Source organism: Actinia tenebrosa, unplaced genomic scaffold (genome assembly GCF_029948245.1).
Source record: "Actinia tenebrosa isolate PJP-AT-01 unplaced genomic scaffold, QUT_ActTen_1.0 PGA_scaffold3__52_contigs__length_22856419, whole genome shotgun sequence".
NCBI lineage: Eukaryota > Metazoa > Cnidaria > Anthozoa > Actiniaria > Actiniidae > Actinia > Actinia tenebrosa.
This window is the reverse complement of record NW_028292580.1, coordinates 15,308,784-15,331,255: the sequence shown is the minus strand read 5'-3', so window position 1 is coordinate 15,331,255 and position 22,472 is coordinate 15,308,784. Positions and strand designations below refer to the sequence as shown.

Below are 22,472 nucleotides of genomic sequence, written 5' to 3'. Positions count from 1 at the left end.
GCAGCATGGATCAATGGAACATCATTTGAATATTATTATTTTAGAGCGAAAAGAATCTGTTTTAAAAGTTCTTCAAGCATCTTCATAAAACATATAAGAAGGCAATTAAAAAGGCAAAGAGGGACACAAATCTTAGTAGATTTAATGCTAAGGTCTACGGGTGAATTAAAGACAGGTCTTGTGGACTCCCTGTGTAGAGATTGAATTTTATTGGCCGACATTTTAGCACCTGGCTTCTTCCACAATTCCAATCTCAGTCAAATAATGTTTAAAAAAATAATTTTGTTTGCAGGGAAGTGAAACCTAACTGATCATTTCGCTAGCTGGCCGCCTCGAAAGGTAACAGGGCATGTGCATCGAAGCAAGAGCGGCGTTGACCTTTCAACGATAGAGACCTTTTTTTAACATCTTGGACATTCTAAGGTCATCGCCGTTCTCGCTTCGATGTACTGCACAGGCACGGTTACCTTTCAAGATGGCGGAGGACCTGCGAAGTGGACTATTGAATCTCAGTTAACTATGACAGGTTCGCAAGTAATGAGTATTGTCCAATCTAATTAGTACGGCCTTGGAGCTGAAATTGCTTTTTAAAATTGAGAACAACTAACGATAACGCGAAACATTAAAGTGACATACAGATGGTCTTTTAGGCAATAAGACTCGTTTCAATATCAACAATAATCAGTTTATCTGTTTGCAGTTCAAGACCATATAGAGCCCCGTAGATGAGTGCATGACACAGCATTAAGTTAGGTAAGAACTTTCCTTGTTGATAACTATGAATGATTGGCATAGAAAAAAGACCCCGAATGTAGCACTTATAAGAAAGGAAAAGAAGAAATCTTTTTTCGACTAAGTTTTTTGGGACTTTCTTCTTTTTTTTCTCCTTGTTTTTTTTTTTTTTCCTTGTTTTTTCTTCTTTCTTTTTGTTCTTCTTCTTCTCCATTTCCTCCAGTCATAAGCGTATTTTATCAAATACTTTCAGATTACGCGTAATAAATGATCTGAAAAAAAGTCGTAATGATTTTCATACAATACTGAATTTCTACAATAAATGCAGCAGCGTCGATTATCAAGTTCTCTTTTAGCTGAATTACATTTTTTTTACACTATTTTTCAGGAAGAAAACCTATTTAACCCTCCCAAAGATGTGGGCAATCTTGTTTGCTTTTCTGGGATTATCTTACGCTATATATGGTAAGTGCCTAACCTCAAAGCTTTTAGACTTCTGTACTGTACACCAATTTGAGCATATGGTATATATAGTATAGATGCTTATTTGATATCAAGGGAAAATATAAAATATACACAGTCAGAACACTTGTTTTTTCTTTACGAAAATGTTCAAATATTTTGGAATACGATAAGTTTTTGAATAAGAAAAACATTTACAAGGGATCTCTCTATTTTCATGAGGTATTCTTCAAGATCAAGGAAAAATTTGTAACACACCTGTAATCCATTTATTATAGAACGAAATTTTTTAAAAATTATGCTAAAGTGAATGTAAAACACTTCTCTCACAAAGATGTTTTTTGCAAAAATCAATGAAAGAACCAGTTACCAAATTGAGCCTTTCATAACGGCAAAAGAAAATAAGAAGCTGGACTGATATCTGAAAAAACGAAAACTTTTAGCTTCATAAATGCCTGCAAACTCCGATCGGCCTCACCTTCCTCGTCATTTTTCTATGTTTGCATTTCTTGAGTGTACTTTTAAGTTAGTTATATATTTATTTGAGCGGGGGAAAAAATCAGATTTGCCGATTGAAAATCAAGAAAGTTCCTCTTTCCCTGCTCTTCCCTTTTTCTTCTTCTTTTCTTTCATTCTTATTTCCTGTCATAGTTTCTTTCCTTTTTTTCTTCTCTCACTCTATTTCCCGTTAGTTCCTTCTTTTTTTATTTCGTGTTCACATATCTCTTTGTCTTGTTTTTCTTGTGGTCACACTGAGCGCATGCGTACCAAGCCCCAACGGCTGTTAATCTGAGCCAATGAAACTAGCGCAGCAATGCCTAAACCTGCTGCAAAGTTAAATATCAGAGTAAGCGGCCTCCTTTGTTATATCCATCTGTCAATCTATTAACATTATTGTATTCCTTATAGGAGTGTCTTGCTTGACATGTTCATTTGATGACGGATTGTGTGGATGGAAGCACCCAGAAAATGCTACGCAAACATGGATATTAGCCGACGGAATAAGTAAAAACTGCTTCAGTATATTGTACAATCTTCTAGTGCTCGCTAGTTTATTTGTTTTCATACGTTTATCTTTCTTTGAGATTTAGAAACATGATTAAGATCGTATATACAATGGATATATGTTTGTGGGCGCGGGGTTTTTGTGTTTCTGTGTATATATTATACTTAATTTTCTCCCTTCTTATATTTAAACTTTTGGGTTCTTAATCGCAAATTTTAGTATAGATTTTATTTAGATTTTCATAGATTTTATACTGCTGATCACCGGTTTATACCAATTACTGTTCTATCGTGTCCAGCTGATCGGTTTTTTAAATCAGGAAAAATAAAAATATTATTATTAATATTATTATTGTTATTATTATTACATTATTTTAACTTGGATACATAGCAAACTAATCGAAAGCGCATGCAATAGGTAAATCAAAACAGGTCCCTCTCAAATTCACCTCCCATTGTCTCGAGATTTTCTGAACGATCATAGGTTATGCTGCAACGGCAATTCGCGAGATGTACGCGATACTGGCGACATGGAGTACTTGCTGCGAGTGTAGAGACTGAGTTTTGTCCCTGAAAACGGAATTTGTGAATCACTAATGTCCCCATGCGGTCCAACAGCTATAAGTCTCCTAGTGCGCAAGGAGCTTAATATACATATATATGATATTCATAATTGAGCAGACATAAAGAAAAGAAGCAAATAGTCTTTTCACGCTCCCTGCAATTTTTTCTTCGTGTCAAATACTGATTATGATTTTCTTCACGAAACCAACGAGAAATATTTTCCTCAACTTACTTATTAATCAACTAGTAATACCCCTGGGTACCTAGCACATGTAAGAGGACGGATTGTGGCGGCGACGCCATAATTCTATACTCGCACTTCTGCTGTGATTAATTCTGATTGGTCAGTTCCGGCACTCCATATTTGATATCATACATATTTGATACTAATGAAAAATACCGCAGCACAAAAAGCTGCTGGCTCAATGTTGCTTCTATTCTCAAGAGAATAACACGTGGTCGCAAATGGGAAAACATTGCGGACAAACGAAATTGAGATGTTTTTATGCAAATGTATTCCTGGAACAATAGGCGCCGCCCTCACCTTCTTGATTCGCCTCTGTACATGTGTTTCAGGTTAATTTGTTAAACATTTTCTAGACAGCACTTTGCAGCAAAATGTTTCTATATTTTACAAGTTGTTTTTATCCTTTCAACAGGTCGTCATATCCAGTCTCCGCTGCTAAGTTATCCTATAAAGGCGTTAAATACTAGTCTCGTATACCCCAACTTTACCGGCTCAGGATTTCTAACGTTCTCTTTGAGTCAGTATGGAGTTGTTAGGTTCTCTTTACTTGTTGGGAAAAAGATCATATTCATTTTAAACGCCAACGGTGTTGATAATTATTTAGGAAAATGGAAATGGTTCACAACAAAAATAAATGCTAGTCAAGAAACGGTGAGTATGAAATGATATGACTGTGTGTAGTGTTTTGCGATATAGTGCATGTAGTGTGGTGTGGCCATGGTGTGGTGTTGTATGGTATGGTGTATAGGTGTAGTTGGTGTGGTGTGGTATGGTGTGGTGTGGTATGGTATGGTGTGGTATGATATGGTATGGTGTGGTATGGTATTGTATGGTATGGTGTGGTGTGGTGTGGTGTAGTGTGGTGTGGTGTGTTGTGTTGTGGTGTGGTGTGGTGTGGTGTGGTGTGGTGTGGTGTGGTGTGGTGTGGTGTGGTATGGTATGGTGTGGTATGGTATGTAACTGGGTGCTAATAATCATTTCTTTTTCTAACAGGTTGTAATACACGTTCTTAGCCCTTCCACGGTGTCAGGGAACGTTGGTATCGATGAATTGCAGTTCTACAAAACCCAAGGTAAAAAAGGATAAAATCTCATGCAGTTGAAGATTTATTCACAAACAGTTATATTATATTGAAAACTGTAACCTATATTTGTGAAAAGAAGACGCGTCTCTTTGGATAAATCGTTTAAATGTCATCAAATATTAATTTATGATTATGCTAGACATTTAATAAATCTTGATTTATTTAAATCTATATTCTTAGCGAAACGTTGTGAAAATCTCTCCACTCCTGTGAATATGTCCATGAAATGTTCAGCTACCAATCACGTGGGCAGCATATGTAACTTCACGTGTAACGAAGGTCGAAGTCATCACATGATAGGATCACGTGAAAGAACATGTCTTCCTTTGGGATTATGGTCTGGAGTCAAACCTTTATGTGGAAGTAAGTTTTGTACGGTGCAAGTCCTCGGTAACCCAGGAGTCGCTCTTTGCTCGCTACTAAAAAAAATCTGGTAGCGAGAAACGAGCGAATGATTTTTACCCCTGGGTTACCGAGGATGTTGTATGTCAGGCAGGCAGGAATCCTTTAATTCATTGATCCGCATGCATCCGTCCATGCATCAGTCCGTCCGTGCATGCATCCCATCTATATCCCATCAATCCATCTTTCTTTCCTTTCTGACTTTATTTGGACACTCCCACTCATTATGTCAATTAATTATTTCTTTACAGAACCTAAACTTCGCCTCAAAACACCAATATTCAATTCTACCCAAACCAAAGGAATAGTCGAAATCTCGATCAACGGGAAATGGAGCGAAATAGCCTTTGGCCGTTACGATATTACAAAGTATACTTACGTTGCTCGTGCTCTCTGTCGTTCATTAGGCTTTCATGATCGAGCTATCGCTTTTGTGAATAACTTATTTTCAAATATAAAAAGTGCTGATTCCTGGCTAGTTTTAGGGGAATGTACTGCAAATGCGCAGTCTATAGACGACTGCAGTAGAAGATCAGACATTGCAAGACATCTTGTTTCCCCTTTGGGAACGACTGCGTTTTTGGTCTGCGGTAATACAACATGTAAGTCATGCAATAGACCTCTTAAGGTTGCGCGGATCCAGGATTTAGAAAAGGGGAAGGTGATTGTTACAGGGTATCTCGCGCTAGTGCCACAGGAAACCCATAAATTGCGGAAAACTTGTTTAAAAATACTCTATTCCTTAAATTAAAGGTAAAGAGCCTATATTTAACGTTGGTATTCCCTTCAGTTGATATTCAACTGCTATCAATGAAATTAAAGCCAACGCACTTTACCCACTCTCTCCATAAGTGCTTTTCTTTATTTAAGTGAAGTCAAAACAGACGTGCGATTATGAGAATCGAACCGTGGACCTCTAGCTCCCGGCGAAGGCCACGCACTAACCAACTGTGCTACGCCTGCTCCTGCTCGAAGGTTTTTCACCAGGTTTTCCTCCCTCCGCAAAACCCAACACACTAAATTCGATTTGTGAGTTAGCCGTGTCCTGAATTTAATCAGCCCAGAGGCTGTTTCAGGGTTCAATAAAACAAGTGTTTTAGAGCTTTAATTTCTTATTTGTTTTTAACAGGCCCAGTCCACTGTCTCTGTGAAGAAAAAGAACGAACTCATCAAATTTTTGCGCTGATTGTCACCTGCTCAGCTCCTGCTTCCAGTCATGTCTTGAAGCAAATACCATTAGAAACTACCAAACTGTTTGTATTTTTTGGCTTTATTTGATGTTATTTGCTGTCTTGTGCAGAATATTCATCAGCTGAATCACAACAAGCTAATTTGAATTAGTGACGTAGTAATGGCGTCAATGTAAAACTGAGGTGTCATAAATGTATTGACATGCGAAAAATAAAAACCAGTCCCAATAAAAATATAAAACTCGTTAGTCATTATGGTACTGTTATCAACCTCTCATTAGCAACGTTATTTGCTTTTCATTTAGTGGTCTAAAAATCAATAATTTAAACAGGAAAATCCGTTGACACCCAGAGTTTTGCAAATGTTCTCGTTTCTGATTGGCTATTATTTTCTCTCAGATCAGCTGGAAGTTTTTAATAGATTTCTTACTGGCTGTCATCACATGGTGGGGTCAGTGTTAGTATCCTCAACAACCGCTTTCAGTGTTGTCACGCAACACTTTCTCCCTACTCAGGGGAGAAAGCGTTGCGTGACGACACTGAAAGCGGCTGTGGGGGAGACTAGCTCAGTGTTTGACCCCACCATTTGGAGCGAATGATGAGATTACTAAATAATGAGATTTACTTTTATCAGCTGATTGGAAATCCAACAGTAGACCGCGATAAGTTGGGGAAAGGTGCTTTTCCATTCTAGGCCATGTCTCGTTCCCCTGAGAAAAATATTCCATAGATATTTATAGCTAGTATGAGGTAACCCAGTTGAAGATCTAAAACTTTCTCCTGTCTTTCGCGTATCCCTATTCTCTGAAGTTTGCAGGGAAAGGAATCAGTACAGAGAAAACGAAAAGCAATTTCTTTAAAATACTAAACACGTGCTTGCTTGTTGTTTATTTTGTTCTTTCAGTTTGCTAAACAACATCAGTTTGAGTATAAATCTGACCAGCTCATCTTTTCAACATCTTCCACTTTTAGAAGGAATGTATGTGTAAATTCGAGTTTTTATGACATCTTTTTAATCCAAACATGCTGCACTGTGTAAAAATATAAACTTTACTGTAGATGTCGTTGCTGTAATATCGCTGTTTCAGTTTTCTAAAGCAATCGCTGCTAAATGCCAATCGCGTGCACACGAAGTTGACAGACAATTTATATTATACCTTTCGATATTTTTTAAATTGCTGTATGCTTAAGGAATATAAAACGCGCGAGCATGTCTCTGTACTGTGATATATAACACGCTGGGAACCATAGAGCACGAGAGAAGTAAGCTTCACGGTGTACTCTTATTCTTCGAGTGCTCAATAGCTCCCAGAGTGCTTATATCACGGTACAAAGGCATACGCGTTTTTTATTGGTTTTCTAAAATATTTTTAAAAATCTTTGCGCGAGCGATATAAACACGATAGGCATATTTGAAAGCCAATCTGGGCGCGCATTATATTTCAAATATCTTATAGATCGAAAAATAGAACGATCTGTACGTAATTGCTGTTGCAGTACATTTACTAACGCTGGACTTCGTAGACTACCCAAGAATATCTTCAGCATATATAATTTACTTGCCTTAATGTAAGTTAATCATTTTATCTATAAATTTTTAAAATATATAACAAGTTTCGCTTTTTGATTAGTTGGGTGGCGTGATCCATCCGAATGCGTACGCTTTCTATTTCGCCATTTGCATCCAAACGAACGGCTACGAAATTTTAACTTGGATTTTATATAGAAAGAATCATCCTTTGTAAATTATTATAAAGACACAAAACGTTCAGCGGAGATTTAAGTGGAGATTTTATCGCAAAAAAAAGACTGTAATGATGTATCATTTTTCGATAAAGGCCGACAAATACCGCCCGTGTAAACGGGCCTTTAGTGCAACTTTCGGCAATTTTCAAAATGAAATTAGCATGTTCGAATTTGCAGCTACTTGGTTGCAACCAATTCCCGTAAAATTGCCATTAGAATCGCCGCTCAAATCGCGCGTAAACGAGCGGGCCTGGAGGTCCAAGTTAGATGAGAACTTTTTTTTATATTAAAGAAATCTCGATGAAAACCTTGTCACAAGCCTAGCAGACATCGAACCTTGGCCGATAACACACACGTGTCACACAGATAGTCTGTAAGAATGAATGGTTACTGGGCTCGAATCACACCATAAAAGGGGGTTGAAACGTGTAACATCCATACACTTCTTTTGTCGCGATGCTTCAGAATATTTATATTTTGTCTTGGCAATTTTTTCCCAGTACTCACGACCTCTTGCTTCGAAAATAACAAAAACCTAATTAGAGACAGATATTCCAAACGTTTGAATGAAATATTCAGTAAACCTTCTCAGCTGAAAATCAGGAAATTCACCCTGAGGGGGGTACTCCTTTCGTCTAAGTGGTAGGGTTGATGGTGCAAACATGAAAATATTTCATGTTTGCACCTTTAAGGGGTTCCGGCTCAAAAGTCAATTATTATAAGTAATTACATGACTTGAGGGATATTGGTCATTAAATGTCCCCGAAGCCGAGGGAGGTTTTGTAGAAGGCTCCGTACCTTTAGGGTCATTTATTATTTATCTTCTCAAATGAACAAACATTACAGTAAATAGGCATGGCTATATGACGATGCTTTGCACATTTCTAGAGAAACAAAGTGTTTGATGCACCAGAGTGTATACTTACATGATTTAAATAACAAAATGCGGATATGAAATTGTACCTTTATTGGGGTTGAATTGATCAAAGCTTTCACAGCTCTTTTAATTTATGCGTACCTTTTAAGGGTCATTTTAAAAATCGACCGCCGATCACCCCTAGCCCTATTAAACACTTGGACGAAGGGAGTACCCCCGGGGAAATTCAGCGAGAAGTTTGATATTTGAGAGAATAGTGGTGAATCTTGAAACCAAACCCATAATTCCAAACATGGCATCGAAACTCCTAATTTGCATATCGGAATATTTTGGAGCATGGGTATAGTGTTACACGTTTCAACTCCCAATCTCCACATTATTCTATATATAAAACAGTCAAAAATAAATCCTATTTTGTTGTGTCAGATGTAATGTTTTTTCTGTTGATAATGAGTTATACTATATACTATATATATTGGTCACTGTCAAAGGGAACTTCATCTTTCTGCCAATCGTCTCACAAACATCACTAAAGATTCCACAAAAGGGTTAAGATGCGTCGCTAGACTGTACGTATTATCACCTGTACAATTCGATTTATACCCATAGTAATAATAATAATAATAATAATAACAATAGTAGTAGTAGTAGTAGCAGTAGCAGTAGCAGTAGCAGTAGCAGTAGCAGTAGCAGTAGCAGTAGCAGTAGCAGTAGCAGTAGCAGTAGCAGTAGCATTAGCAGTAGCAGTAGCAGTAGTAGATCGAACCCTGAAACAACTTCTGGGCTGATCAAAGTCAGGGCACGGCTAACTCACAGATCGAGTCCTAAAACAACCTCTGAGCTGATCAAAGTCAGGGCACAGCTAACTCACAGATCGAATCCTAAAACAACTTCTGGGCTGATCAAAGTCAGGGCACGGCTAACTCACAGATCGAGTCCTAAAACAACCTCTGAGCTGATCAAAGTCAGGGCACGGCTAACTCACAGATCGAATTGGAAATTAACATGTTAAGTTTCGCGGAGGGAGGAAAACCGAAAAAAACCTCTTGAGTCAAGGAAGAGACTAAAAACTCTACTCACATACGATGCTAAAGAAAGGAATCGAACCCGAAACCTCAGGTGAGCTCCACTGTACTACATACCGCTTCACCACCATTGGTTTTCTTATTGTTCAAACCACTAGAACACTAGAAATGTGATGTTATTGCTTTGCAGCGACTAAAGTTAAATTGTGGTTGTTACATTTTGGTTATATCGTAGATATTTGTCACGAAACAGAATTAGGTTTATCGAAGAGGGATCATTCATTAGTCTACCATTACTCGTACATATGTAAGTAGTATAAAAAGGGTGTGGAAATGCCAAAATTTTAAATATTTAATGTTTTTTAAATAAAATAAATGATTCGATAAAAAGACATTGTGATAGTAAAATATTATCATAATGATATCTGATGATGTCGAAACATCGATCACTATTACCGCTTATTTTTCTATAGTTACAATGTTTTCTTCAATTCAATTACTCATTCGTTAAAATGATAATAAAAATCAAAAAAAAAAACATTTGTCTCAGTTCATTTTCGTCTATGCAAAAAGTAAGTTTAAGATCTTCTTAAGTATTTAAATTATCTACTCAAAATCGTTATTGCTCGTTTAAAAAAATAAAAAATTGTCCTTGTTTTTACGAGGGTAACTTTTAATAGCCAGTGGCTAACAAACCTGTGGCCCTCGTTCCATGATGGAATTGGAATTTAGAATAACATTTAAATTCTAATCCAGGTTTTTTTTCAATTGTTCAAGTGCGCTTTCAGATAACATCATTCAACATATTGAACCAAATACGTTTCCAATCAATTGCCGAAATATGTAAGTTGCGTACCTCGTCTGTTATTTTATTTTTATCTTATCTTTATCTTTATCTTAATCTTCTTTTTTCCTTCCTTCTTTTCTTTCCTATTACACGTCATTATTACAAAATTGCTGCATTTTTTTCTATCATACGCTTGCGCAACTGGTATTCTCACATTTTGTGTTGCAGAAACGTACTTTCTGCAACTTGTAACAAGTTTTAGTGTTAGCCAATGTAACGGGGGGGGGGGGGGGGGGGGGGGGAGTACTCCCACATATGGACTATACGGGGATGATCCGCTGAACAGGGTATGGTTTTTCGAGCTTCTTGTCATAAACAGGGTAAGCAATTTCACTCAAGTTCCAAGTTCTTCCTGAGTTTCCTGTCATATTCAGGGTTTCTACTTTCGTATTGACCGAAACTGGTTATTATAGTCGTAAAAAAACGAGATGACATGATAATTGAAACAGGAACTCAGTGCAATTGATTATATTTTTTGTCATAAACAGGGTCTACAAATTTGAGCTTTTTTGTCATAAACATGGTACCCCTTTCAGAATCCCAGCGGAACACCCCTACCCAAATCCTGGCGGAGTACCCCCCGGGACCAATGTGCAACTAACATATTTTCGTTCAACCTGAAACAATTTTGCTCGAGGCGAGGCAAGGTGCAAAGTAATCCTAACGTGTAGGATGGCCTTGCAAGTTTCTTGAATTCCGTTATTTTTACGGCATCGGTTTCTTATATTTCTGTTTTTTTATTTTAGCCGCCATATTGGTTGAATTTGTTTGGTTACATCAACCAACATGGCGGCCACTTCTCTCTCTCTCTCTTTCTCAGTACGAATGATTACAATTCACCTCAACATACTTTCTGTTGCAGAATATTGTCTTCAAATCGTCTGGTGATTATCGAAAGGCACTACTTTGGAGATCTAAAGCGCCTTAGGACAATGTAATTTTTTAATATATGATTTAACAATTATTCGCCGATATATATTGTTTTAGCTGTATAATTTTAGATATGATCAGAGAAAATACGAAATTCGGATTAAAAACGTTTAAGTATTAGTTCCGCTTGTAAAGTTTGGGAAGCTTCATAATCACCGCTCGAGCAGTGATTATATCGTCTCATAAATCAAAGAATGAATATCTATATCAAAGTCTAAAATTATATTAATAATGTTTATTAATTTTCATTTTTGTGACCTCACTGCCAGAGCCTTTAACGCGTATATACACCGTTCTCATAATGGCTGAAAAGGGCACGAAAACGAGGTCACCAGTCATTAGTTCACAATACGAGATATAAAAGTACTTTAAATGCGTTTGTAGAAGTGAATTATTGAAATTTACCTCTTGTTTTGACCTGAATTCGCGCTATCCACCTTTATTCTGAATGAGCAGCTTTGCTCAGCCTTGCAAGATAACTGGGTGACCTCGTTTTTGTGCGGTCGTCAGCCATTATGAGAACGGTGTATAAAGTCGTACAATACCCCTATTGCAACTCCGATTTTCACAAATGCCAATAGCTAAGTAAAGAATGCACAACTTGAACAACACAAACCATTTGAAATCCCACGGTCCAACATGCACATGCGCATGAACTCAAAATGAAAATAATTTGAAGTTCGAATTTTATTTCAATTCCTTAGAGATTTAAAAAACAACAGTATTTCTTCGATTGAAGACAGATCTCTTGATTCTCGAGGTCTTGAATATACGTAAGTATAAATTTGAGAAAAGTGATTTCCAGAAAATTACTTCTCTTGATCGGAAAAGACCTAAAAGAACGCGGGCTCAGGGAACCATAATGTTTCGGAATGTTCTCCCATCTCAAACCTTTTGGGAAGTCTTGAGGTGTGGACACACGATGCGATATTGCCTACGTCGCATCATGTGTCCTTTACGCTTAAGTTTTAAGAGAGAATTCTTTTTGTATTGAAGCAGTAAGCGCCAAAAGAAAGGCTGTTGTACAAGGCTAAAATCTTGTTATTCAGAAAGTTTAACTTGTTTGGAAGTGGAGATGGAATCAAAGTGTTAACCCAAAGCAAAACCTTTATGCGAAAATGAGGTTTAGGCCTTTATTTGCTTATTTCCCATATATTTTCTATAAAAAAGCCTGACAAAGCAACATTCTAACACAAATGCAACAAAACATCTTTGTACAATTGAAAATAACGCTTCACAAAGGCATTTTATCATAGTACATCAGTTTCTAACTGTTTAAAAAAGGTTTTGAGTGTAAACCCAAAACGAAAATTGGGATCAAAACTCATATGAAAGTCTAGTTTTTGGCGCTTTTTGCCATTATTTCTCATTATTGAAAAAAATTTCCTCTTAAGTTTTAAGAATTGAAATTTCATTTTCGGTGGTTTACCGGCCAATCCAAGTTTGTGGTTCTGTCATATTTGCACGCATAAGTTAATAAAGAAAAGTTTCTGTTTTCTTTTAATAGGGATTTAAGATTTAATAGAATTACCAACATTTCAGCTCATCTATTTCAAAATACAGACACGATGGAATTGTAAGTAGTGCATGTTATTTCATATATGGGTTTCCTGTGCCAGTAAATAGATACAAAGAGCAATGTGAATAAGGCCAGACCATTTTGCCAGTCAGATATTATACAGAGCGCATCCAATGGAAAATGATCTGCCTAGTTATTGCTTTTTCTTGTTTTCAACACTTTGTGTTTTCTTTTTTATAGGTACTTAAGTGCAAACCAACTAGGAGATCTACCTGACGATTTATTTCTGGGGGTAAAGGCATTATATCTCTTGTGAGTTGTTTTCAAAATGTTGGAGTTAATCTACCCTGGGTTGAACAGGGCTGAAAAACGAGTCAGCGGTTGTGTGTAATATCGCGGGTTCAACTGATTCTATTAAACATATTTTAAATTTATTTTTTTTTAAAAGTCTTATTTTCGTTATGTGTAGATCTTTTATGTTTGTACTAGAAAAATACCCGAACAATTTTCGTGTTAGATGCCAAGTTTTCAAGCATTGTTCGTTTCCTTGGAAAATTTGGCGCATGCGCATATTTTTTCAGCCCTGTCCCGGCCTAGGTTCTAAATACTTTTTTCGTCCAGTATTACTCTTCTATCGATGTAATCAATGGTGGCGTATGTAATTGCACTACGATTATTCAAATCTTAATGCGGTTTTCGTCATTCTGAGAACTCGGACATTTGGGCAACGGCTTGTTGAAGAATGCACCACTTTCGCATTCGATTCATACCGCTGTATTTGAAGACCACAGACTCATTTGCACAGGCTTAGCCGCGTTTATAAGTCAGCTAGTATTAACAGGTACCATTAAAAGTCCGTGAGATTTCAAATGAATTGTTTTTGCTCGACTTGCATATTCTTTACAATATAATTGACTTTTACAAATGGTTCGGCTCTTAATCTAAATTTCACTGCCGCTAGTCAAAAACCGCGGTTATAGCCCAGAACAGGTTGTTTAATTGTTTCGATAAAATCTATAGGTTTAAAAGTAGACTTTGAAATAATGGTGCGTCCAGAATAGACTACTTCGACGGTACGGCGTCCATCTTGCCAAGGGCCAAAAAAAAAAAAGATGACAAAAATGATAAAATGAAAATGAAAAGATGAAAATATATAGAGGTTCGTGTGTGTGCCTTTCTTTTGTGGGTAAAGGTATCAATGAGCCGTCTTAATTCATCTTTCGTTGTATTCTCTTGTGGTGAGCTGTTAATATCAATCGACGTTATTACCATAACAAAGTTTTATTTGCTCCCCCCCGGACGGTCCCATAATGCCTTGCGACCCAAGAAGTTATCGAAGTTGTACATTGTCAGTGGCGTGTTTCGCCTTTTTAAATCACATTTATGATCTCTCTTTGTTTCCTTTAAGGGACATCAGTAAAAATCAACTAAGATAACCAACAAATTTCTCAAAAAGTGCACAGAGCTTTTGTTTTTGTAAGTATCTCAGTCATTCAGTGTTCAGCTGTTGTGAACCTCCAAGAGCATAGTGCAAAGTCTTCAGCTTTCCCAACACATATGTAGAAAATGCATTTCGATTCGATATTCTTTTTCGAATACCAGTACTGCCATGAAAACAGGATTAACAGAAATCGAAGACATGGCATTTCAAGATTATCGTTGGCTTGGATACTTGTAAGTCTTGCCAATATGCAGTTTTATACCAACTTTAACTTAAAAAAATTCCCATGGTTTAGCATAGTATGTCCTCTTACGATTTACCATGATATGACGTCAACAGTTAGTCAAAATGTTAAGCATAATTTGAATAAGCTTAATTTGAAATCATAGATTTTTAGATAATAACAAGTTGACCAGAATTACGAAGCTAACATTCCATGGAGCTTTCTACCTTTTGTACCTGTAAGTATTCAAATCTAAAGATTGCTGTTAGGCGCGGAGATAATTTTCGTTCGAGTTGTATCGCGAAAAAAAAAAAAGCAGGCTATGACAGACTGTTACACACAGCGTCTGTTATATGAATCTAGATTGGTTACTTAGGGCTAATGCACTTTCCATCGTTACATAAAGATTCTGGTTTTTTATTGTAAACTCCGTTGCAACCTGTTCAGTTCTGCAGGAAATTGATACATTTTCCAGAAAGTATAGTTCCAACCTGTTCAGTTCTGCAGGAAATTGATACATTTTCCAGAAAGTACAGTTCCACTTTTCCTGCAGGGCCGTAACCAGAACTTTTACAGGGAGGGTGCACATCGAATAAAATCGGACCATTGGTCGTTCTTTTTTAACAAAGCAGAACCAAAAAAAAAAAAAACGTGGCCAAAAGAAAGCAGAACTAAAAAAACGTAACCAGAAGAAAGCAGAACCAAAAAAAAGGAGATGGATGAGCGGACCTTAAGCTTTTATGGGGGGGTACACGTGCACCCTGTGCTCCCCCCTAGTTACGGCCCTGTCCTGCAAACACAACTTAAATAGAAGATACTTTTCTTTCGCATACACATAATACTTTGAGGCTTTGGAGGGTAACCAGAGAAAAAAAACGCATTTATTTTGATTTTAGCCTGATCAGACAATGTTGAAAACACCTCGCCTAGATATCCAAATATAAAAGTAAAAAACAGAAAGAGATAATACCAAGAGAAAATTAACTACTTCATTTTCTCTTGATAATACATTTTCTGTAACACTAAACCTTTTGATGTTCTGAATGCGCAAAATTAACAAATTAACTAAGAATGAACTAATAATCAATACTGCAAAGATAAAAAACAGGTATTGTGTATTTAATTGAAGAACGTTTCTTTTTCGGGACAGTGTTTTGATTGGTTAGCCCCAAGGCGCAAAGAATTATGGGACATGCGAAAGTAGAGAATACAAGAGATGCGCTTGTAAGATACCGAAAAAAGATGAAATAAAAACAATTCAGAAAAATGTATGAAATTGACAATCTGACACAAATGAATGCAGAGTTTTTTATAGAGCGCACACGACAGTGCTCGTATCAATGTATAGAGCTTTAGAAGGATCCATTTGCATTTACGAAAAAGCTCTATGGAATCGATACGGGGTGCCCTTTTTATTAGCTTCAGCGGCCGTTAGAAAAAGTCCGGGATATCATAAAGCAAAGAAGAAAGCCAACAGCAAAAATGTAAGTAAATCAACAATGGCAGGAATGATTGTTTTTCTAATCTAGCTATTTGCTATCTTTAGGACTCTTTCCAGTAACCCAATCAGCGTTATAGAGGAAGGCGCTTTCTCTAGGATGAAGGATCTGGCCGCGGTGTAAGTTTACGAATCTTCTTCAGGGGGTTGAGAAACTTGTATTTAAAAATAGTAATACAGAAGGAAATTGCATGGATGCGACAGGCTCATGCTCTTTGTGACAGGAATACCTCATTTCTTTTTTTCCCCTTTTATGGTAGATATCTCATTGGCACCAAACTCCAAGTCATTGACATTGGATCAAGAGCAACTTTTGCTTCCAGACAACTACACATCGCGCAGTAAGTATTTTGTCGCCTGTCAACTTCTTTAGTATCATTCCTTTCTTTGCCAGTAATTGCAATGATTTCAGTTAAACTACACGGGTAATTGAGAAAGGTCTTGCCTGTAGGTCATAGTGTGACATTTACGTTGAGGTTTTCCCCATCCATAACCGGTAGCTGTTGCTCATGGCCTCATACTCTAGCCTTTGTGGAAGCCCGGAACCTGTGGCGGGGGCAGAAAAAACGTTGCATTGAACTATTTCATTTTAAGTCCACTATTTTTCAGGTCAACGGGCAAGAATCTACCAGGCATTGAAACAGTATTCATCGGAAGACCACTTTTACGCAGCTCTGGTTACTGGTGTCTAGGAAAGGCAAACGAAGCTAGCGCATTTAAGTTCTGTTTCCCATGTGATCAAGGCGAATACAAGCTCCATGTCTTTAATGAGCGTGGTTGTCATAAGTGCCCACCAGGTATTTTATGAACTAAACGACTTTAGACCCCATGTAATTTAATGTCCCCTCATCATACCAAAATTTGTGCTACCAAATAGGACGTTTGCATGATGGAGTCAATTGACCCCCACTACCAAGATGCTTCGAGAATTTTCTTTCTTATTGTATTCCCTCGTGAGAATAGTAAGACAATTGGTGCTAATTAACTGAACCAAAGAAAATGTGCAAGGGAGTCTGGTAGTAGAGGTCAATGACGCCATCGTGCAAACGTCCTATTGTAACAACAATTTCGATAAGCATATCACATGGAAACCTGCTTTCGGATTAGCTGTGATTAAATATCACAAGCATCAAGAATTCCAGTTTCCAGCTTCCAGTTGCCGGAGTGCATTTTGGGATATCAAATGAGTACCCAGGCTACTTGGTTCCGTTCCGTTCCGAAAAATGTGTATGTCAGTGCATGAAAGTGCTTACTTTCTATCCCATAATGCATTGTGTACCAACTGGAAGCTGGAGTTCATGATATTTGTATAAGAAAAGAAAATAGTTTGGCTTGCATTTATTAGGATGTTGTTTTCTTCTTGAAAGAAAATTTGAATCATTTGCATGTTGTTGAAGGTGGATTTTACCAAGACAGCATAGCACATGTTGGTGAGCTGGTTCATGGAATTGGTTGCAAGCAGTGTCCCGTGGGGACCTACGTCACTCCTAAAAATGCTCCTGGAAGGAACGAAGAATTTTGTTCGGCTTGTCCAAAAGGTAATTATGTATACTTAATTTTGTGTTTTTACTTCTACCATCGTTACATACACCCTTCTACGCCAAACTATTAGAAAGGTCTCGAAAGAAGATGGAGAAATTTAGGTTACGAGGCTAACTCCGTTAAAATATTAAACCTTTTGAATAAAATAACTGTTGTTAACGCACACACTTTCTATTTTGTCACTCTTGTCGGCTATTCTAATTTTTAATTAATAAAACAAAAAAATCTTGGTTGCTGTGCGTAGTTATAAACCACTGTGTGTAGTGATAAAACACTTGGGCATTAGCAGAACCCTCGAAAATTGTCGAGAAGCACTCCGCTACCCGTTGTGCTTCTTGTGAAACTTCTCTCGTGTTCTGCCAATCTGCGCATGCTTTATAACTGCAAACAGCACGTGCGCGCGTTTTCTTTTTCTTCAGAACATCACAGAATTGATGGCTGCCTGCATGTGTGTCTAAAAACTGAAGCTTTATAACTACTGACACAGCACGCGCTCTGTATTTCTTCAATTACGTCCACGGCACTCCTGTATTAATCCATTCAGTATTAATAATTTTTCCTTGCCCTTTAGGAACAAACCTTAAACGGCTAGCTGCCTTCAGAGCATGTCCTTGTCTCGACAATTATTACCGTTTAAATCGGTTTGGCAACTGTATTCAATGTCCACTCGGTTACGAATGCGCCAATGAAACGGTAAACCTACATCCGGGTTTTTACTGGATATGGAATAGTGAAATGGTTAAAAAAGCTTACCTGACATTCACTGACAAGCTTCGAGTAGAGAACAAAGACCATGATTTGAACTGGATAACATTTAATGACTCACTTCCAGTGGCTTATCTGTGTCCATTCGTGGGTTCATGCGAGGTATGTTTATGTCCTTGGGTAGTTACGCAGGGTGCAGGAACTAAACAAACAAACAACAACAAAAATACGCTTTATAAATTGCCGCTAACTGACGAGCATCAAGGCTTTGCTTCCGCCTATTTTGACGAATATTTGGACCCTTTTCTCAGGAATGTCAACAAAGACCCTTTTCTCAGGACTGTCAACAAATCAAAATCCAATAACCTGGAAGGACAACGACGTTCATAGTGAAGATTACTTTTGTATTATTTTCCGAATAGTAAAAATAGACTTTCCCATATTAAATGTTTGACGCATAAATTTTGATGCGCACACTCCGCAAAAAGTAAAAAATAAAATCACTTGGATTTAGTGTTTAAAATGTTAATTATTTTCAATATTTTTAATAAAAGGGCGGTTTTGATGCAAGGTGTTCTGATGGTTACGAAGGAACGTTGTGTGCTGTATGTTCCAAGGGATTCTACAAGATGTACTCTGGCTGTAACAAGTGCCCTTCGTTGTATCTGTTCGTGGGACAATGCTTAGCCGTGTTGGTTGTGATTGTTGTGATAGTGTTAGTCATCATTAAAGAAAAAAGATCCGAAGTATCAAAAGGGCGGTCCGTCATAGACACTATCTTTGGCAGTCTTAAGATCATCATTGGTTTTTATCAAGTGACCAGTGGCACACTTCGAGCCTACTCCTATATTCAGTGGCCTGCAGCTCTCACGAAGTTGATGAAGTTCGCAGATGTGATCCAGCTGAACATCTTCAAGCTCTTTCCGGTAGAATGCGTGCGAAGTTCCATCAAAATAACACCATACATTGGCCTTGTCGCTTATGTATCACTCGATGTACTTGTCATTATTTCTGCAATCGGGTATTTCAATGCTAGGAAATTCTTCTTGAGAATGACATTGGTGGACGGCGAAGGGCAACAGAGAAAGAAGCAATCCAAGTGCAAGACCAACTGCTATCGAGCTGTGTTTCTTTTTCTGTTCCTTACCTACCCAGCAACTTGTGAGAAAGTATTCCAGGTTCTTCCAGCTGGCTGTACCAAGGTCTGTGACAACCAGCAAAACTGCAACTGGTATCTTCGATCAGACTACTCCATCCAGTGCTACACATCAGTCTACAACAAGTTCGTTGTCTTGGCCTATTTTGCGTTGGTCATTCCTATTATTTTTCCAGTTGTTGTGGTTCTGCTCTTATGGAAATACTGCAGAAACAAGAACAAAAAAGAGGACGAATTTACAAAGGAAAAGGACTTACTCCCCCATAAGAAAAGACAAAATAAAGCCAACGAATTTCAGCTGATGGTGGGGAAATACGATATCAAGGCTGGTATGAGGTTCATTTATGAGAATTACAGCGAAGATTGTTGGTACTGGGAAGTGATCGAGCTTGTTCGTAAGGTCATTCTAACTTCCGTACTTGTGTACTCAGGCCAGAATGGACGCTTGTTTCTTGGCGTTTCAGCCATCATGTCTGGATTCTATGCTGTATTCTTCGCCTACTCCAAACCTATTCCTCACATGTTTGAACACTGGCTCCACCTGGGGTCTCTGATGGCTACACTTGCTAATCAACTGATGGGAATGCTGCTTAAGACTCCTGCAGAAACAGTTTCCATGTCAGTGGATGAAGAAGATGATAATCTTGGTATCAGCGTAATGCTGGTGTTTGCAAATGTGTTTCTCATGGTAATGATCATAGGTAAGATCGGTATCATCATGACGACCTTCAGCAAATTAAAAACATTCCTCTTTATGTAAACTGCTTAATCCTATGCGTTCCCATGAGAACATACGCCATTCATCATTGTCCTCCACCTCACCCTGTTCTCAACTGTTTTCTTTGCCTCTTCCCATGTGATGTTTTCGTCTTTTAATTTATTGCCCTATTTCCTGTTTTACATCGGCTAAGGCTGCGTTCATAACGTATGGCAGGGGGGGGGCAGGTGAAATTTAGGGGGGATCGGGAACATGGTGGTAGGAAAAAGGGGGGATGGGCAAATTTTTATCAGAAAAAAGGGGGGATGCACAATTTTTGGAAGATGCTACAAGCCTTGCTTAGGGGGGATCGTATTTTTTTGCATGACTTTAAGGTGGGGGGGGGGGGGGGGTGTTAAGAATTATTCTGGACATTTCAAATTTTCTCCTGCCCCCCCCCCCCCCCTGCCATACATTATGAACGCAGCCTAAAACGATATAAATTTAAACTAAATTGAAGCTTGATTCTCTTCTTTCAATACATTAGCATAATATTTAGTTGTTCTTGCCTTCACCAGCTCATAAATCAAATTTCATTGTGATTTAAGTTGTGTTGTTGTCATTCCATCCCTCTTCAGAGACCATGATCCCTAGCGTTAAAACAATAGTTTGTTCCATGACTGTAGTGGCCTCCCCACCTTTCTGCTTCTTCCTTGAGGGTTTTATTCCAAAGCCCTTTTTTGGTACAGTACATGTATATGCTCCTTTTTCCTTCGCAAGGTATTACGTCAACTGACACATCAGTTATTAACTCGTGAACAGAGGAGGAGGGGGTCCGGGATGCCATTAGGATAATGGCTGTTACAGTAATCGTGTACTCCATGACCAGCCGACACGTGTCGGTTGACTATTGCCCGACTGTTGGTCAACAATCACCCAACTTTTGACCAACACTTGCCCAACACTTGGCCATCACTTCACCTCACTTTGTATAAAATGTACGGCAGAATTTATCTGCACATTTACATAGTTTTTACGATACTGACAAAGCTTCATATACTTCTAAAATGTGGAAAGGCGAGGTTTTTTAACTGAATCCTCCCCCTCCCCCTCCCCCTCCCCCTCCCCCTTCCCCATACCAACCTTTGCTTCATATCACAACAACCAATATCATCTTGCGTTTCTTCTTTCAGCTCGCTATTTATATGGTGTGGCTATTTCTCTCCTGAGAGTCAAGGACAACCCAGAGTGCAGTCTTGATTGTGTCATGACTGTATTCCAAGCCATGTCTACTGGTACTGGACAGCAGAAATTGACCACAGGTGTTCGCAAGAGCCCCAAAGCTGACTTTAGTAAAAATCCTTAAGATAATGCGGTTATCTCACTTATTTACTTATTTAGTTGTTTAATGAATTTATTGTTAATCAGGCATTTATTTCGAAAATCCTTTGAAGCTATATTTGTGAAAGTTTTTAGAAGGTGCAATTATTGCTAAAGAAATTTCCTGCTGTTTGAAGCCAATCTCGCGTCAAGTAACCTATACATATATTATACAGCCTTTAACATTATGCACATTTATAAGCAATTGTTAGCCTCATTGGGTATGATCTGCTATCTAATCTGTTGTATATTCCTTGCCATCAATTAGCTGAAATAGTTTAATAAAAACGACTCACATAAGAGGTAATACTGACCCAAATCTCTTTGTAGGCACTTACATGTAAAAGTGCTTTTGCATTTGGAGCTCATTTATCCTCTTTTGAATTAGCCACCTAAGTAAAAAAATAATCATATATTAATAAGGTAAATATCTTATTTCTTATAATATGCTTAATAATAGAGCAGCCAGGGGCGAATATGATTTTGTGCAGTTGATACTGGACTCAAACGCCCTATAAACTTTAGAAGGATGGGTGTCAGCTTTTCCCATCACCAAGGCCTCCATTTTTCAAGATCAGTCACGCTTGTCTAGGAAGGTCCCAAAGAGAAGCATAATATTCAAGGAAAAGACACCTGTCCAGTCAAAATTCACTAGCTAGCAAATAGAATTAGAAATTGCTGAAGCAACAAGTGCATGGAATTCTAAATTTAATGTTTAAATTCAGTTACTGTTTAGCTAAATATGCTATTTATAGGTAAGCTATCAACAATAATTGTACATTTACTACTACATTTTTGAGCTGAAAGCATTTTCAGCTCAAAAATGTAGTAGTTTTATGCCGAGAAAAAAAGCTTGATTGGTGCATTAAAAAATACTAACTTTTATTTGTCTGATTTTTTTTAAACTTCTCATAACCAATTTTTTATTAATTAATGGACCACAGGCAACCCAAGCTCCCTACATTTATAAGAGAATATAAATTATGGGGATTTAGAATATGCCGCATTTTATTTGCAAAAACGTGAATAAAAGTTTGTCGACTTACCTGTGTGTGTCATTTCTCTTTTTTTGAACTCCTGTATGCAGTTTCAGTGAGTTTTGAAGGGTATTCATGAAAGGAAAAAACTCCAACACATTAGAAATAATAATAAACATACGAACCTGCGTCAAGTATGGCCAGCGGTAAACCGCGTGTACGC

General features: G+C 37.8%; 1 protein-coding gene across 1 annotated transcript; it reads left to right on the top strand.

Annotated features, from left to right (window-relative positions):
• Positions 1-699: 699 nt before the first annotated feature.
• On the top strand, positions 700-22,317 carry LOC116294498 (uncharacterized). Its single transcript, XM_089035954.1, has 17 exons — positions 700-753; positions 1,121-1,197; positions 2,104-2,199; positions 3,423-3,661; positions 4,004-4,082; positions 4,275-4,457; positions 4,748-5,098; positions 5,626-5,749; positions 12,871-12,942; positions 14,461-14,532; positions 15,841-15,912; positions 16,053-16,133; positions 16,402-16,589; positions 17,190-17,330; positions 17,906-18,201; positions 18,594-19,896; positions 21,086-22,317. The coding sequence occupies exons 2-17, from the start codon at positions 1,149-1,151 to the stop codon at positions 21,256-21,258; spliced, it is 3,519 nt and encodes a 1,172-aa protein (XP_088892080.1). The 5' UTR covers positions 700-753; positions 1,121-1,148; the 3' UTR covers positions 21,259-22,317.
• The last annotated feature ends 155 nt before the right edge of the window (positions 22,318-22,472 follow it).